Genomic DNA, 15,993 nt, shown 5'->3' with positions numbered 1-15,993 from the left:
TTGTTGAGGAATTGAGGAATATTGTCCGGCCACCTCAAGGTGTCAGAAGAAATGACCGCTAAGAGCACAAGGGACAAAACAGTTTAGTTGTCTTATGCCAGCATAGATCCGTTCTTAGGCTACTTTATTTTGGTAACCTAAGCGTTGGAAAACAATTCTTCTGTTATCCACCGCGATCAGTTAGAAGAGTGAGTATTGAGTGGTAGCATGTGAGTGAAAGGAAGATGGGATGGGAGGATGGAAATGACAAGGAGGGGAAATCAAATTCATCAGAACAGAGGAAGGTGTTACCGTAACCAAAACAACCGGAAATATAAGGAAGGAGAGAAGAAAGCCAGATGCACCTTCCCGTTGGCACCTGTTGCCAGATGGCGGGCAGGAGCTGGCAGTGCCACTCTACTTTATCTCTTATTCCTCGCCTAGCGGGCGCTCAAGCCAATGAATCACTGCTAGATAGGTAGTTAGGCACCTATTTTGATAGGCTACCTTGAGCTTGACTTCCATACAGCTTCATTAGCAAATATAGGTAAGTGCCAAAGGCCTCGTGCAGGAGCTCAAACTCCATACGAGCAGGGGCATCTGACGATGTATCTGAACATTGGCGGTATAATGCTTACCAAAGGATTCAAGAAGGCACACAGCAATAGAAGTAATAAAAATCATTAGTTGGATAGATCTTAAAATATTAAAGAGATACGATCGTAGTATATTATGTATGTAGAACTCAAGTAAACTCGCTGACCATGTACATTATCTTGTTAAAGGCCTATAGTGGACGCGATCTAGGTAAATATTCAATCTTCTTCTTTTTCTATTTCTAATCCGTCTTTCATCAAAACGGTAATCTCAGTCCCCATGTCTTTATGTGGCTTTCTCTCTTGCGGAGACATTAATTGCAAAAAGCATGCCCAACACCGTTAACACCCATAGCCCGCCAATTCCCATGGTTAGACCAGTAGCTAAAATGGATCACAAGGACGTATCTAGATCCAGCGTAAATTGCCAGTCCATGTTTCTAAAGAGAAGAAGAGAAAAGTATACAAGGAGTGGTATCGAAGCGACGGCGGTCATCAAGTGTTCGTAGGCATGAAGTTAAGAAGCTGTCGGAAGCTTCGGTGAGAATGGACTGGAGTCCAGCCAGTCGAGAGATGAAGTAAATTAAAACAATATGTTGGTCGGGCCACACTTCTCGCAAGATGGGAGTTGCTTAGACGCGTTGCGGACCCTTTATGGTATGGCGGGCGGTGGAGAGAGTGGAGAGGTAACTCATTGTGCGCCTTTGACGTTTTTCTTAACGTTTAGTGCCCATTTGAGCTTGTCGAGAGTTTCTTTGGACGCCAATAATAAGGCTTCTTGCTCATCTTCTCTCTTTCTGGCATTGGTTTTGATATCCTTAAGGTCTTGCTCTTGCGTCTTCTTGTATTCTTCAAACATGCGAGCGATCTCTTCTTTCTCGTGTCGTAGCTGCTTAATATTGCCGTCTTGCTGGTCACAGAGATCCCTTAGTGTCTGGATCTTATCGTCGTCTGATCGTCGCTCTTCGTTGAGATGATCTATCTCAGACTTCATCTTGGAAACCGCTTTCTTGACCTCCTCGCCTTGATCTTGCCAGTGGGAGGAAATGGCGTTGTAGCGTCCCTCCATCAGCTGTGCATAATTGGTTGCTTCTTCGACCTGGATTGTTGCGTCTTTTGTCGTCTTGGTCATCTCATCTCTCCAGCTCTTCTCGCGTAGCAGAGCGTCTGCAGCCTTCTTCTTTTCGAGTTCGACAGTCGCTTGTAACGTCTCGACTTGGCGTTCTTTTCGAGAGAGCAGTGTCTTTGTGACATTGGCCTCGAGGAGTCGACTTTCATAATCACTGACCATACGGTCAAGCTTGTCCTCTATTAACTTTGCGGCTTGCTTGGCTTCTTCAGCTTTTAGGCGCTCGATTTTGATGTCGCGCTTGAGAGCCTCATTGTCGCTGACGAGCTTATTTATCACGCGGCCGGTTTTGCCCAGGCCGGCCTTGCCTATTGTCGAGTCCCATTGACCGTCTACAGCTTCGATGCCTTCTGTCATGGTGGAGGTTTCTTGATCTGGTGTTGGCTCTACTACGCGCGCTGCGCCGGTGCTCCAGCGCGAGGGAGTTGTTGCGTCCGTGTTGTTGGCCTCGGGCTTGGTTTTGACGGGTGTTTGTGTGTGGTTGTTGAGATCGGGATTGGAGTTGGAGTGGGAGACTCCACTTGTGCTACTGTTCACACTGCTGGAGAAAGTGCTATGTTTGCTTTCGGGACTGGATTCGGAGCCGTCGAAGCTGCGTACACTTCGAATTGTGCTGGACCTGGCGAGGGTCGATTTGTAGGTGGCAGGGCTCCGGCTTTTCATGCTGTTGATGGAGCCGGTAGAGACGGGCGTTAAGGTCTTTTCCTTGTCAGATGAAGGAGCATGTGGATCTGTCAATTCGGCTGCAAGTGTGGCTGCGGCTGATGGTAAACAGATTGAGGTCAGCGACTGGTTAACCGGCCGAAGAAAGAGGTTGAAGGTTAGGAGAGCAAATGGTATCTGGCAGGAGAAGAATAGAATACAAGGCTGCCTCAATTTAGGCCTGGTCCATGAGACAAGACAGGTAGGCGACGACAAGATGGGATGAGAATGCAATTACGCCCCAGTTGAAGATGTGGGGAGCGTTTCAAAGTGGATGCAAGGACATTTATTGATGGGAAAGCATGGATGGATAGGGAAAAGCACCAGCAGCTTAATTAATTTCACTGACTGGTCCAAACGTACGTACTGTTGTTGACTGTGTCTTTGTGAATAGAAAATTCCTTTTTGTGAAGGCGGTTTCGTATTGTAATAACCATGACTTGGCGAGTAATAGCAAAGTAGAATGACCCTATGTCTCAGGTTGCTTGGGCAATGAATGCTGCAGATAAAAGGGATTGGATGCTAGTAATCACAGTACAGTACGTGCAACAAAGCAAAGAGACAAGCAAGAACAAAAGTAAGGCAAGATAAACGAGGCAGAGATGACGCTGCAGGCTTTAGGACACCGTAATAAACACAGGAACGAATAAACATATACACTAGTAGAGGTAATGTAGTGCAATAAATAAAATAAAGGGTCCTTTTTCTCTCCTTCTCTTTTGTTTTGGTTCTCAAGGGAGGGATGATTGGACCTCCACTTAAATTAGTAGACGGAGTACGTACTCGTTGTCCTGTACTCTCCCGTCCGCTGGCTCCCGCTCAAGCCCCATTTATTATACCGTTGCATAAAGCACCGTTAGAAATGGAGGGACGGAATACGGAGACGCAGAGAGGAACTGAGTTGTAAATATTGACTGACGTGCATCAGTATTGGGTCCGCTCCATGACATCCAATCCATTTTCTGGGTCGATCTATGGATACATCACTGTAAACAAATAAATAGAAGAAAAATGATGCACACAGCAACAGGTCAGCGTCATTGTCAAAGAATACGAATATTAAGCATCCCCAACCTTGTCCTTTTCTTTGATGGCACGACAACTGCGCGCTACCTCAGTACCTACCTGTTGCTGAATCTGAAGTGGTACAAAGAGCACAGCACTATCTAATCCAGTGTTTCTGTTTCGTCTTTCTGTAGGTATCTAATGACGCCCGTGACCACTGTCATCAGCACTCACGGGCCAACAACCAAACGACCGTACTATATGGGTTTCTAATTAGGGCTTCATGCAAATGTTTGTTTCGCCTGGTCTACTCTGTAGGTACCATTGCTTACATTGTTCCGGGCTTATACAGAGCACCTAGAGGCAGCAAGTGTAAACCTCTAAATGGTCAATTCAACGTGGACGTTCTCATCAGATGTTCTAAAGATCTTGTATTTCAGGTCGGCATATCAATACTCGCATCGTAGACTATCCGCCTTAAGATTCCTGCCCACAACAGCAATAATGCTTGGTATACATCTAGTCAGCCCTGTGTCATCCCCGCCTGATTGCTCGATAGGTCCTCTCACTCCTATCTGCCCTTTAACGCCTTGTAATGCTTGCCCTTTTGTCTCTGAGTCCTTCCATATATAGTCATTGCGTGGGGAAAGCAAGCATCTCCCCTCGGCCAACTGGTCATTATGGCTTATTACCCCCTCTCGAAAGATTTTACATGGTAATCACAGCAGAGCGACGCTGTAACTACCGAACCTTCCCATCAATTGTCAACTCGGAATACGCTCCTCAAGCGGTGATAGCGGTCGATGCGGACTGTCCTGAGTTTTCACCGGTGCCATTCCGTGCAGCTTCCATAAAAGATGGGCGATATTTGGAAAGATATTTGCCTGCCACAGGCCTTGCTTCATCGACTGCGCTGCATTAGTAATCATCTCGAGAGGGTATCGCATTGCAACTTACATTCGCTCCAAATATCTTGCACCGTATCCAGTGCAATCTCCTTGGCAGGTGGTCGCATCATGATCAAATACAACAAACTTGTCAGAGCCAGCTGAACAACACTGGGGTCGCGGCACATGTGCTTCACCCGTGACAGGATGTTCTTGTTCAACTCCGGTATCTCGCTCAAGAAACGTGTCAAAACCTTATCCTGGGGGTGTAGATATGGCAGAAAACCGTCGATTAGTCGCAGGCAACACTTTTCGTAGTACAAGGGTCGATCGCCACCCTTCTTCTGTTGTAGCTTGTCATTATACCACTCTTCGCAGAGCCAGGAGACTGCTACATCGATATGCTTGCGGAAGTCCTCCATCACATAGGAATATAAGATGTCGCGAATGTTGATGCTGAGGGACTGGTGTGATGATGGGCCGTCTTCGTCCTTGACGGTAGTTTCTTCTAGACCAGCAATGGAGCGTGTCGCGAGTCGGGCCAGGATCGTCATCCATGAATCCCGGTTTCCTGAGCTAGCCGCTAATCTGCTGAAACCAGCCTTGCTTCTCTTTGCTGGTTCTTCCAGGGCCTTCATCATCTCGATTACCCGGGTAACTGTGCCGTTACCAGCTGTCAGTGCTGTCTCTGGTGTCAAGGCACCAGGCTGAGGCAGATGGAATGACTTCAGTCCAAGGCCATCGTCCAATAATGGTCCCTCATGAACTGGTGAGCTATCTAGCTTGTTCAAAATCTGCTCCGTGTCTTCGGCTTGATAGAAATCCGGCTCATATTCGTCGTCATCTTCTTCCACGCCTAGCAGAGCGGTGTTTGGGTTCAGCTCAGGTACTGGCGCACTGGCAAGGGCATCGAGACGTCCACGGATACCGTCAACTGCCTTGGACAGTACTTGAGGGTCGAGCCTCGACAGCGTTGTCACAGCAATCCTGGCAACAAGGGGCGCAGGAACCTGAGAAATGTCGAAGTTCTTTAGAGCACTATTGTCAATCAGGGTAAACACGTCAGCCAGGCTGTGTGGTCCTGGGCCCAATGGTGGTATCTGGATCTGGGCTGGGGATAGTCGTTGTCGTTTGGCCTCATTATCGTCCTGTGGCGGTGGTTCAAGCGGGCGCTTGCGTCCAGTATCATCAAAGATATCGGCCATGGTGCGCATCATACGTTCTACGTGCTGCTGTATTCTGGGAACCATCGGGTTGTGAGGATCTCGCTTTACTAGATGAATCAACAACATGCGGGTTGTCTTCTCCATTGATCTAATCATAACCCGCGATTTGGGGGTAAGAGGGGAGTTGGCAAGCTTGAGGGGGTTAAAGCTGAGGAGAGCATTGATGATTCGGCTGGAGGTAGCTGGGCGAGTTCTTATGATGATAGACATGCAGTTCAAGGTCGCATCTACAATCAGGGCATCGCTGAAGTGGCATCAAAGGTTAGCTACATAGACACGGTGCAATCATTATCAACCGCCTTACCTGCTTTCCTGAAGGGCACTCAACATTCGATCTAGAAGACCCGAAGCTTCAGCCTCCAAATTCCTAGGGTCGAGGGACTGGTGATTCGGAGGGACCTTATCCAGAGACACGTCGAGTGTACCGCCATACTGATTTCGCATGTTAGTATGTTCTGTGTGAATGATTCAATGGATTCATACTCTTAACTCAGAACCGGTGGCAGCAGTCTGGGCAAGAACCACACGTTGCGCAAATTTTATGCAGCAGATTCTTACGGTAGGACCTGCATTGTCCCATATTCTCAAAACCTTCTGCTTGACTGCCACCATTCTTTCCCACGTGATTGTGTCATATCCGTTGTTTATGCTGCATAAACGTGTTAGTCTTGAAACCACATAATTCGGATATCATTATCTTCATACATCCACCGCATTGCCAAGGGATAGATACTGGCAACGCATTGAATCACGCTTCGCAAAACCTGAGGGTCCTCTCGATCATTCTCAAGCATAGATTCCAGTGTTGGTAAGACGTAAGGTTGCATTGTCTCTTTCTCTCCATTTGGTAGAGCTGGCGTCGCAAAAGCTTCAGCAAGGAATTCGGCACCCCATCTTCGCAACTCAAGCGGTGCACTGGGACCGATGATAGGCAATATCCCTCTGACGACACTGGGGTAGTATTTGACATCCCCCAAAACTAGCTTGCGTGCATCGTCGAGCTGTCGAATCTGATCCGACACTGAAAGAGTTGCCGCCATGATTGGTTGTTAAAATTCTTCGATCGCGGAAGTATATATCGAGTGTTGATAAGCTCAGATGCTTCAAAAGAATGCGATGACAATGGGTTGTCGTAAATCAAGTTTGCCCGCGGCCCTTGAACCGTGGTCGCGCGACTAGGCTGAGCTTGGGTGTATACAGTGGTTGAGCATGCTTTGCAAAAAGCTCAAGGTCATCGAAGATTCGCACTTAGCGGTGTCGTCTCGTCAAAGAACGCGTAGTCGGTTCGTTGCGCGTTATTGTCGTCGTTGCTAGCTTTTGTCTGCTGGGCTTGTAACCGAAGGTTTGGCGACGCGGAAATCAAAGAATATGGGACGTGGAAATGGTCCAGACCCTTGTAACTGGGAGCTCCACAAAGAACCTGGAACTAGGGGAGGTGCAGCAGACGTCACGGTCATCGTGCTAAGCCGACATTTAGCCGCAAATATTCTTTCCACTAAGGTGTGGAATTTAACATTACCATTGGATTAGATATCGAGATAAGACCATCTTTTGCAACACCGGCAATTGACAATCAATTCAATCGGTTCATGGTTGAAGCTTAACTAGACATCTTTCACCAAGTTCATTACCCTCACAATGCCTACAAGGTATGCTCACCTCGGTTTTGAGTCTCTCCAAGGCGCAGTGGACTGATCATGACTCCGATACAGCCCGCACTCAACTTACTATGATCGCCGCCTGCGACAGGGCCCGGCGCTTGTGCGAGCACGACGACCCTACCTTGTCAAGAACGCCGTCACCGGCCTCGGTCTTTTGGCTGTCGTTGGAAGCATCTGTACAGTTCCCTCTAACAACATCGCTATGGTCCACTAACGCAGCTTAGATTGGTACACCCTCAACGCCGTTGGTCAAGACAACTTTGACGATGTCAAGGTCCCCGATGCGCCCAAGCCAACGAAGCCCACCGCCTCCAAGTAGACAGTTTACGTACGGTTAGACCATATGTACGATCAAAATCAAGCGTTGGAATTATGATATTCAGATGGGTGCAAGTTATATGACAGGCAACAAGCAAGCGATGCTACTCATGAAGCCTGCTGCGCAAACGCCTTGTAAAACTCCGATCGGCCTATGTACGACATGCTCGCCAGCTATTCTGTGCAGCATGTATAAGTATATGAGGACTTTGTACAATAACCTTTTTCAAATAGGCGACATTGTCCGCTGTCAAGTCGATGCCTCCACTCCAACCATGCTTAATCAACAATAATGGTATTTGCTGTAGGCAAGCGCAAGCTCTATTCACACCCAAGTTCAAACCAAAACAAAAAGTAAATCGATCCATCAGTGTTTGGGCCGACATTTCCCAAGGGTATCACAAAATTCCGAGCACAAAAGCAATATTCTCCATCGCGTTATCAACAAAACCCCATCGAGGGGATATGTTCAACCATAATTCTGTAGACTCCAACTATGTCGCTGCCGTTTTTGTACTGCGACTCACGCCTGGGAGGTTACCAACCTTCTTCACCTGATGGGCTGGACTAAGCATGGTTCGGGTCAACTCTGGTGATTCTGATAATCGTGTGGGAAGTGATGGGGACTGTTGCGTGACTTGAGCAGTAACATTCAAGCTTGACTTGATATCAACAGGAGGAGGTCCAGGCATCTGTTGCGCACTACGACTAGCCGCATCGTCAGGTCGTGCCTCTGCTGGAGCTGTCGTGGGGTACATCTTGTGAAGTAGATGGTTCGGATTTGCCCAAGGGGTTTCTCGAAGAAATTGCTCCCCTGCCGGGCCGAGGCGGTCAAAAGGCGGAGTGTAATATTCCTCACGCCTCTGGCTTGTTGGCTTGTGTCGTGATCGTTTTGCTCGCTTGTGATGGTCAGCTCAGCGGGCCATTAGAACTTGCTTAGCATTTTTCGACTTACCTCGATAGCAGCTAGATCGTCCTCGAGTTCTGACGATGTCGCTCCTGTCATTTCAGGGCCAGCGGGGAATCCTTCGTATTTGGCAATTGTAGCCAGCGCCGAGACCTCGGTGTTGTAGGCAATCGCGTTTCGAACTCGTTGTGCCGGATCCTTTGGATAGAGTAGACCGCAATCTTGCAAACTATGTGCACTCCGTCTTGCAGTCTGAATATCGTACCATTCTTGATTGAGTGATTCCAAGGTGCCTTCCCTCTTTTCCCTGACAGCTTGGTAATATTGACCCCAAATTTGGGCACGCTGAGCAACGGATCGTCTTTCATGAGCTTTGATACGGTACTCGTGCTCATTGTGAATTTCACGTAGCTTTTGCTCTAATCGATCATCCAAACACTGCTTCATGTTGAGATATTCGGGGTGTGTCGGTACATCAGCGAGGAGAGATTGCTCTTCTTCTTCAAGCCTTTGGAGTCGGTCTTTATAGAGTCTTGGGAAAATGTTAGCATGAATGTGTTTCTTGGAAATTCCACATACCTATCACGAAAGACCCCGAACATTTCTTCTATGACTGTCCAATCCTTGAACGCGGCGTGTTTGCGTTCCACTGTTACCTGGTGAGCATTATGATCCACAGCATGGGTAAAGTTCTTCTTACATTCTTCATCGTGCGCAGTCGCCGAGTCCACCTCCTCGTCAGCGTCTGGGTCGACTTCATCACCGTGATTATCCACGTCCGTCCCTCTTGCGCTATCACGCGCACCATCATGGCTGCCGCTGTCAGTGTCGTGATCTAGATCAGCAGCAGCGGCTGCTTTTCGTTTAGATCCACGCGTGTTTTTCTTAGCTACACGTGATATGCGTTCCGTCAGATCAGATTCGCGACTTGTGGGCTTTTTCCGCGGGGATACATCGATGTCTTCAACAGGTGTATGGGTACCGCTACTCCCGTTCGCGGGAGTGGCCTCACCCTCATGAAGCACGGTCTCTTCGAGCTGGTGGAGTGCGCCCGCATCAGTCGCATGTACTGAACTAGTTCGTTTTCTAAGCGGCTGTTCTGTTTCGGATTGCTCGGCGGCGGGTGAGCGCTTGCGCTTGCGCTCTTGGGTGTCACTTTTGTTTCCATCCTCGAAGTCTTCGTCGTTCATGGTCGCGCGCTTTGTCGGAGAGTCTCCACCGACTGTAGGCGAGCCTGTTGAAGCGTCGTCATCATCAATGGCAGATTCGTCATCGTCAAGATCGTGTAGGTTGGCAGTTCTTCGTAGCTTGCTGGGAGTATGCTCATAGACTTGACCCTCATTAAATTGGTCTACCACAACGTCTCTCTGTCTCTGATGTCGAGGTGTGTCGTAGAGCCTTTCTGTCTCGGCTTCTGTGACGTTGCCATCGGATGGAAGATCAGAGTGGGCGTCAGAGAGGACGCTGTCAGAGTCAGAGGCGGCGTGGGGTTTCTTTCTAGGACTACGCCGAACGCTGTCTTCGTCGTCGTGATCTAGATGCATATGTTCGATCTCGTCGTCATTATCATCTTTCGTATCAACCTCACTGAGAGGGCTGGAAACGTTGCTATCTTCATGATCGGCAACTCCAAGCGCCGGGGAGGAGAGATGCGGAGGGGCCGAAGCAGAGGCAGCCATCGCTGCAAAGGAACGTGATTATGTGTTTATGGGTCGACCGAATGAAAATGTCGTAGTTGTATGTGTTGTTGAGCGGAGACGGTAGCTTTGGACGGTCGTTAGGTTGTGTGAACGCGCCCGTGGTGACGAGTGACGAGGAACGGTCAACGGACAATTGGAGACCAAGTGTCTTGGAGAATGGAGTTGAAGGGGTGAAAGCGAGCGAGAAAAGAACCGATTGACTCGATCTTTCCGTAGCATGGAAGAAACAAAAGATAGAGGTAACCTGGAAAAGCTAAAGATTTCTCGTATCGACAGGTTGTGCTGGTAGGTGGAGGGGATACGGAGGAAGAGAGGAATGGGTGCGGTGCCGGTTTGCGCTGGCTGCCCTGGCTTCTGCTTCTGCTTCTGCTTCTGCTCGCTGGGGCGGGTTGCTGAGAATGACGGGCCCGCCTGCAAAAAGGCGGACATTAACGGCAGAAACGCTCATGGTACTGCCTCGGGCCCACCACTAGTGCCATGAGACCTTATCTATTGGTTCACAGCTTCTGGACCAATGACGATAGCCTTGGAAATCTAAGGTGGAGCCGCTCGACTGAACTCTGGACTTTTTTCTGACTGCCCATGTCTTTTTCTTGTCGCAGAGCCAGAGATTGCACCAGAGTTGACAGCTTTGCCGATTGTATCCAAACACAAAATTCAACAAAATGGCCAAAGGGTGAGCACATTCGCGATCTTGGATATTGTATGAGAATCAAAGAAAATTGACCCCAAACAGTTCAAAAGGCTTGACAGCCTCTTCCAAGGCGGTGGACCCCACTCTCGATGCTCTTTTTGCGTCCAGTGTAAGTTTGCGACAAACGACCGTTTCTGTCAATTCGCGCTGACCAGTTCAAGGCTGGCCCTGTGCAGGCTCCTGCTAAGTCAAGATATTCGACCTTGCTGGAACAAAAGGCTCGGGAACCTGCCAAGCCTAAGGTCCAGCTGGAGGATGCCGAAGAAAACGACGACGAGGTTCTTTCCGAGATCAGCGAGGAACTGAGCTTCGAAGAGGATGGCCCTTCTGATGAGGAGGACGAGGATGAGGAAGAAGAGGGCGAAGATGAAGAGGAACAGGAACAGGACGATGAAGAAGATATCGAGAGCAAAGACGAGACCATGAAGGATGCGCCTGTCGAGCTCGACGACATTATTGATGCGACAGAGGACAGGTCAAACAAGGAACGAAAACGAAAACGCAAGAACGACAACGACGATCTGGAGGGCAAATATCTTAACAAACTTGCTGCAGAAGAAGAGGCCGAACGCGCCGGCAAGCGACAGAAGAACGACGCTTTGAACAAGAAGATTGAAAAGCCTGCCGAAGATGGCGAAGATGGCAACGAGAGCGACATTCCCGTCCATGAGACTCTTGCCAAGGACAGTAAAGAATCGGACCTGGAGAAGGCAGCCCGAACAGTGTTCCTTGCCAATGTGTCCACAGAGGCAATCAACTCAAAGTCCGCCAAGAAGACACTGATGGCTCATCTATCATCCGTCTTGGAGAAGGATGCCACTCCCCCGCAAACCATTGAGTCACTGCGTTTCCGTTCCGTTGCGTTTGCGGGTGGCTCTCTGCCCAAGCGCGCAGCTTACATCACAAAGAGCCTGATGGATTCCACAACCAAGTCGGCCAACGCATACGTCGTGTACTCAACACCTGCGGCTGCCCGTACGGCTGCTGCCAAGCTCAACGGTACCCAGGTCCTCGAACGCCACCTTCGAGTAGACAGTGTTGCTCATCCCAGTCCTACTGATCATCGCCGATGTGTGTTTGTCGGTAACCTGGGCTTCGTCGATGATGAGACTGTTCTGAACACCAACGCTGAGGGAGAAACTACGGAGAAGAAGAAGAACAAGATCCCCTCTGATATTGAGGAGGGCCTTTGGCGAACTTTCAGCACCCAGGGCAAGGTTGAGAATGTCCGAGTTGTTCGAGATCCCAAAACTCGTGTAGGCAAGGGTTTTGCCTATGTCCAGTTTTATGTAAGTCGACGGTCTCGCCACTTGCCCATAAGAGTTCAACTGCTAATTTCAACCAACAGGACGCCAACGATGTTGAGGCTGCTCTGCTTCTCAATGAAAAGAAGTTTCCTCCCATGTTGCCGCGCAAGTTGCGAGTGACTCGAGCCAAGGATCCTCGCAAGACAGCTCTTGCCCAAGAGCGAGCCAAGGGCAAGCACATGGCACAAAATGGTGCCACCAAGAGCACAAAATACAAGCACAAGGCCACGCCTGAGGAGCAGTCCATGGCTGGCCGTACAGGCAAGCTTCTCGGCCGCTCGGCCGCCGTACAACAACGCCACAAGAAGCGTCCTTCAACACATGGTGGTGCCCAGGAAGCTGAACCCCCGGCTACAGGAATCAAGGGCCCGGAGCATTTCGTTTTCGAGGGTCGCCGTGCTTCAGCAAAGGACGGTACACCCAAGGATCTCAAACTCGGTAAGAAGGGTAAGGGTAAGGGCAGATCGGGCAGGCCTCAAAACCATGGCTCCAAGAGGGCGGCTGAGTGGAAGAAAAGAAGTTGATTAATTATGACGAACGTTGCATAAGCTGTTGAGGCTGATAGATGAGTGAGACGTGTGGGCTATTTTTTTTAGTGAGATAGATGAGAAGCAGGGTTGGTTGTTAAAACGCAAGGCCCCGCGCCCGGGAAAAAGTTACGAGTGATTTTTTTGCATTGGCTGCCCTGGCCTGGCGGCTTACAAGAGAGATAGGAGTACTTGTCTGATTTACGATGGGAAAAAGTTCATGTAGTTGTACAGACATAATTTACCTGATACATAATCACTATCTTACATGAAAGACATGAGTTTTCTTACTGACTATCTTTTTGATATGGCTATATTAACCGTGCATTCATCGCTTACAAGTCTTGCTGAACTAGTCTTAACACAGCTACGACATGCACAAGTGTTCAAGATACAACAGCGTTTGTTTATATGAGAATGGATATATCATCAATTTTACGTGCCTGCTTTGCAAATAAATTCGCCCAGTTTGTATCGAGGGATAGTCTCGTCTATTAGGACCTGACTCCAAAATACAAGACCATTTACTAACGGGGTACCCTGAGTCAAACTTTGGCGCGTGGCGGCCAACACACGTTTACCCCCATATGTGTGCCGCCCAAAAACCGGGAATCTTAAACAACTTCCTCCACAACTCTTTTCTGTACATTGCTTCGCGGGCGTGAGCCCTACCAGAGCCATCGCTAAAAATGTCATCAAAGAAGTCGAAAGAGATTAATCAAACTCGCGTTATGCGGTTGTCTAGTACTCGAGTTCCTCCTCAGGCTCGAAAGAGTCGGCAGCAACCTCCTCGTAATCCTTCTCCAGAGCAGCGAGATCCTCTCGGGCCTCGGTAAACTCTCCTTCCTCCATACCCTCACCAACGTACCAGTGGACGAAGGCACGCTTGCTGTGCATAAGGTCGAACTTGTAGTCAAGACGCGACCAAGCCTCAGCGATGGCGGTGGTGTTGGAAAGCATAGAGACGGATCGCTTGACGGGAGCAAGACCACCGGCCTCAGCAGGGGCAGGGACGGCCATGGGCTTCTGGTAGTTGATTCCGAGCTTGAAACCAGTAGGGCACCACTCAACCAGGTTGAATGAAGCCTTGGCCTTGAGGGAGGCGATGGCGGCGTTGCAGTCGCGGGGAACAACGTCACCGCGGTACAGAAGAGCGACAGCCATGTACTTGCCGTTTCGGGGATCACAGACGACCATCTGGTTGTTGGGCTCAAAGCCTGAACGAGGTTAGTATCTTTAACAGTAAGAGTGGATCGCAAACATGACTTACACTGGAAGGTAAGCTCCTGGACCTTGAAGCTCTCGTGCTCGCTCTTGTTGGCAGAAATGACAGGAGCGTAGCTGATGAGAGGGTAGTGAATTCGAGGGTAAGGAACCAAGTTGGTCTGGAACTCGTTCAAATCGACGTTGAGGGCACCATCGAATCGGAGAGACGAGGTAATGGAGCTGACAACTTGGGCGATGAGACGGTTCAGGTGCTCGTATGAAGGTCGAGGAATGTCGAGGTTGCGACGGCAGATGTCGTAGACAGCCTCGTTATCGACGAGGAAAGTACAGTCGGAGTTCTCAATGGTGCTGTGAGTAGACAGGACAGCGTTGTAAGGCTCAACGACGGCAGTCGAGGTTCGGGGAGCAGGGTAGACAGCGAACTCAAGCTTGGACTTCTTGCCGTACTCGGTGGAGAGACGCTCGAGAAGGAGAGCACCGAAACCAGAGCCGGTACCACCACCGAAAGAGTGGAAGATCAGGAAACCCTGAAGGGACTGGCAGTTGTCTGGATGGTGATGTTAGCTGCCGCACAAGTGCGAATGTATGGGGTTGAGACTCACCGGCAACACGTCGAATTCGGTCAATGACATTGTCGACCATCTCCTTTCCAATGGTGTAGTGACCACGGGCGTAGTTGTTGGCGGCATCCTCCTTACCACTGATCAACAGCTCAGGGTGGAAAAGGTTGCGGTATTCACCAGTTCGGATCTCGTCGATGGGAGAGGGGTCGAGATCGACGAACAGAGATCGAGGAACATGCTTGCCGCTGCTGGTCTCAGTGAAGAAGGTCTCGAAAGAACCGGGGTCACCAATATCGGGAGCATTGGGGTCAGGTCGACCGTCGGGGCCGAGGCCGTGCTCGAGAAGGTAGCTATTGGGAATAACGGTCAGCTCGGTTCGCAAGAGGACAGAGAGCAGGAGGCGACATACAGCTCCCAAGCAGAGTTACCGAGCTGGGTACCAGCCTGGCCCAGGTGGAGGTGAAGAATCTAGACAACAGATAATCAGCATCACGAGCTTGAATAGCAGCTTCACGAATAAGAACCGCCCCAGCTTGGAGAGCTCAGGACACCAAGTGGAACACCCCAACGCCTCTCGAGCAGAGCAAAACAAGAGCAGCAAGATGCAATTGAAATACAATGCAGCGCAGCGGGGGTCTCACAAGATTCGCGGCTGAATTCTAAACGTACCTCGCCCTTCATCTTGTATAAATGAAGCTTAAAAAGCTAAGACGAGAGTTTGAAGTTTGGGGGAGAAAGATGGGGAGAGTAAATAATTACGCGCGCAGCGCTTGAAGGGGTAAGGGGAAGAAGGGGCCTGAGGTGGTGATGGTTTTCAGGGTGGGTGTTTGGAGTTCCCAATCTGTGTGGGTGCCGTGCCACTGGACATCCAATTGGTGGCGGGGTCGTCAACAAACTGAACCAGACACGCCGGCGCGCAAAAAAAGCTATCAGAAGGTACATTCGATATGGGCAAGTTTTGGCTTGAGAGGCGAGTACCTAAGCTGTCTCTCACCGCCAATTGACAGGGAACAGACCTGGGGACCCTTGTCCGACAGTGGAAGAACTGCACTTGCAAGGGGCTCTCAGGTGGGATCTACTCGCTCAGGACCTCACTCAGGTTGGAATGCAAGCTGCACAGCTAACTTGTGGATAAGTTGCCGGTACTGTAGTAACAATGAACTTACCATACATAGTAATCCTTTCATTCATACGGGGGAGTTCCCTTACAGATACAGATGCTTTATCCGTACTCTGGGGGGATATCTAAGCTAGTGCTTGACCCTTAAGCTACAAACCGTGGCGTTTCTTAATTCGCTATGACAATTGAGTTCCCGAGGTGACTATCCAACTCGATCCACGGATATATACTTGTACCTTAGTTAGTAGGTTCTCACAGTAATCTTTCTGCCTAGATCAGGTAACTTCAATTCAATCTGAAAGTACCCTACGAACTGATATATTCATTCACTTATGCATTGGACGAGTCAACCGGTTCTTTGCTATGCCAAGCTTGGTTATCAAGCATTGTTAACCCCCGGCCTTGAATTCTGAAGATCAACGATCTCCGTAAGAAAGATTCCGTG

The 15,993-nt window shown here is 49.5% G+C and overlaps 6 protein-coding genes across 6 annotated transcripts; 2 read left to right on the top strand and 4 right to left on the bottom strand.

Annotated features, from left to right (window-relative positions):
• Nucleotides 1–1,266: 1,266 nt before the first annotated feature.
• FIESC28_03579 (uncharacterized protein) lies at nucleotides 1,267–2,843 on the bottom strand (the record flags this gene model as incomplete). Its single annotated transcript, XM_031157728.1, has 2 exons — nucleotides 1,267–2,465; nucleotides 2,774–2,843. 2 exons carry the CDS (start codon nucleotides 2,841–2,843, stop codon nucleotides 1,267–1,269), a joined length of 1,269 nt encoding a protein of 422 aa, XP_031018241.1.
• Nucleotides 2,844–4,194: 1,351 nt separating this feature from the next.
• On the bottom strand, nucleotides 4,195–6,564 carry FIESC28_03578 (uncharacterized protein; the record flags this gene model as incomplete). Its single annotated transcript, XM_031157727.1, has 5 exons — nucleotides 4,195–4,319; nucleotides 4,369–5,768; nucleotides 5,829–5,956; nucleotides 6,008–6,173; nucleotides 6,230–6,564. The coding sequence occupies 5 exons, from the start codon at nucleotides 6,562–6,564 to the stop codon at nucleotides 4,195–4,197; spliced, it is 2,154 nt and encodes a 717-aa protein (XP_031018240.1).
• Nucleotides 6,565–7,162: 598 nt separating this feature from the next.
• FIESC28_03577 (uncharacterized protein) lies at nucleotides 7,163–7,504 on the top strand (the record flags this gene model as incomplete). The annotated part of the gene is made up of 3 exons (XM_031157726.1): nucleotides 7,163–7,173; nucleotides 7,237–7,361; nucleotides 7,410–7,504. The coding sequence occupies 3 exons, from the start codon at nucleotides 7,163–7,165 to the stop codon at nucleotides 7,502–7,504; spliced, it is 231 nt and encodes a 76-aa protein (XP_031018239.1).
• A 493-nt stretch (nucleotides 7,505–7,997) lies between these two features.
• On the bottom strand, nucleotides 7,998–10,089 carry FIESC28_03576 (uncharacterized protein; the record flags this gene model as incomplete). The annotated part of the gene is made up of 4 exons (XM_031157725.1): nucleotides 7,998–8,402; nucleotides 8,459–8,942; nucleotides 8,990–9,059; nucleotides 9,111–10,089. 4 exons carry the CDS (start codon nucleotides 10,087–10,089, stop codon nucleotides 7,998–8,000), a joined length of 1,938 nt encoding a protein of 645 aa, XP_031018238.1.
• A 686-nt stretch (nucleotides 10,090–10,775) lies between these two features.
• FIESC28_03575 (uncharacterized protein) lies at nucleotides 10,776–12,635 on the top strand (the record flags this gene model as incomplete). The annotated part of the gene is made up of 4 exons (XM_031157724.1): nucleotides 10,776–10,786; nucleotides 10,847–10,913; nucleotides 10,966–12,093; nucleotides 12,153–12,635. The coding sequence occupies 4 exons, from the start codon at nucleotides 10,776–10,778 to the stop codon at nucleotides 12,633–12,635; spliced, it is 1,689 nt and encodes a 562-aa protein (XP_031018237.1).
• A 744-nt stretch (nucleotides 12,636–13,379) lies between these two features.
• On the bottom strand, nucleotides 13,380–15,109 carry FIESC28_03574 (uncharacterized protein; the record flags this gene model as incomplete). The annotated part of the gene is made up of 5 exons (XM_031157723.1): nucleotides 13,380–13,855; nucleotides 13,909–14,412; nucleotides 14,468–14,778; nucleotides 14,838–14,896; nucleotides 15,098–15,109. The coding sequence occupies 5 exons, from the start codon at nucleotides 15,107–15,109 to the stop codon at nucleotides 13,380–13,382; spliced, it is 1,362 nt and encodes a 453-aa protein (XP_031018236.1).
• Between the last annotated feature and the right edge of the window lie 884 nt (nucleotides 15,110–15,993).

This window comes from Fusarium coffeatum (genome assembly GCF_003316985.1).
Source record: "Fusarium coffeatum strain FIESC_28 chromosome Unknown BRIP53273_contig_75, whole genome shotgun sequence".
Taxonomy (NCBI): domain Eukaryota; kingdom Fungi; phylum Ascomycota; class Sordariomycetes; order Hypocreales; family Nectriaceae; genus Fusarium; species Fusarium coffeatum.
The sequence above is the reverse complement of the archived record's forward strand: the minus strand, read 5'-3'. Positions and strand labels throughout refer to the sequence as shown.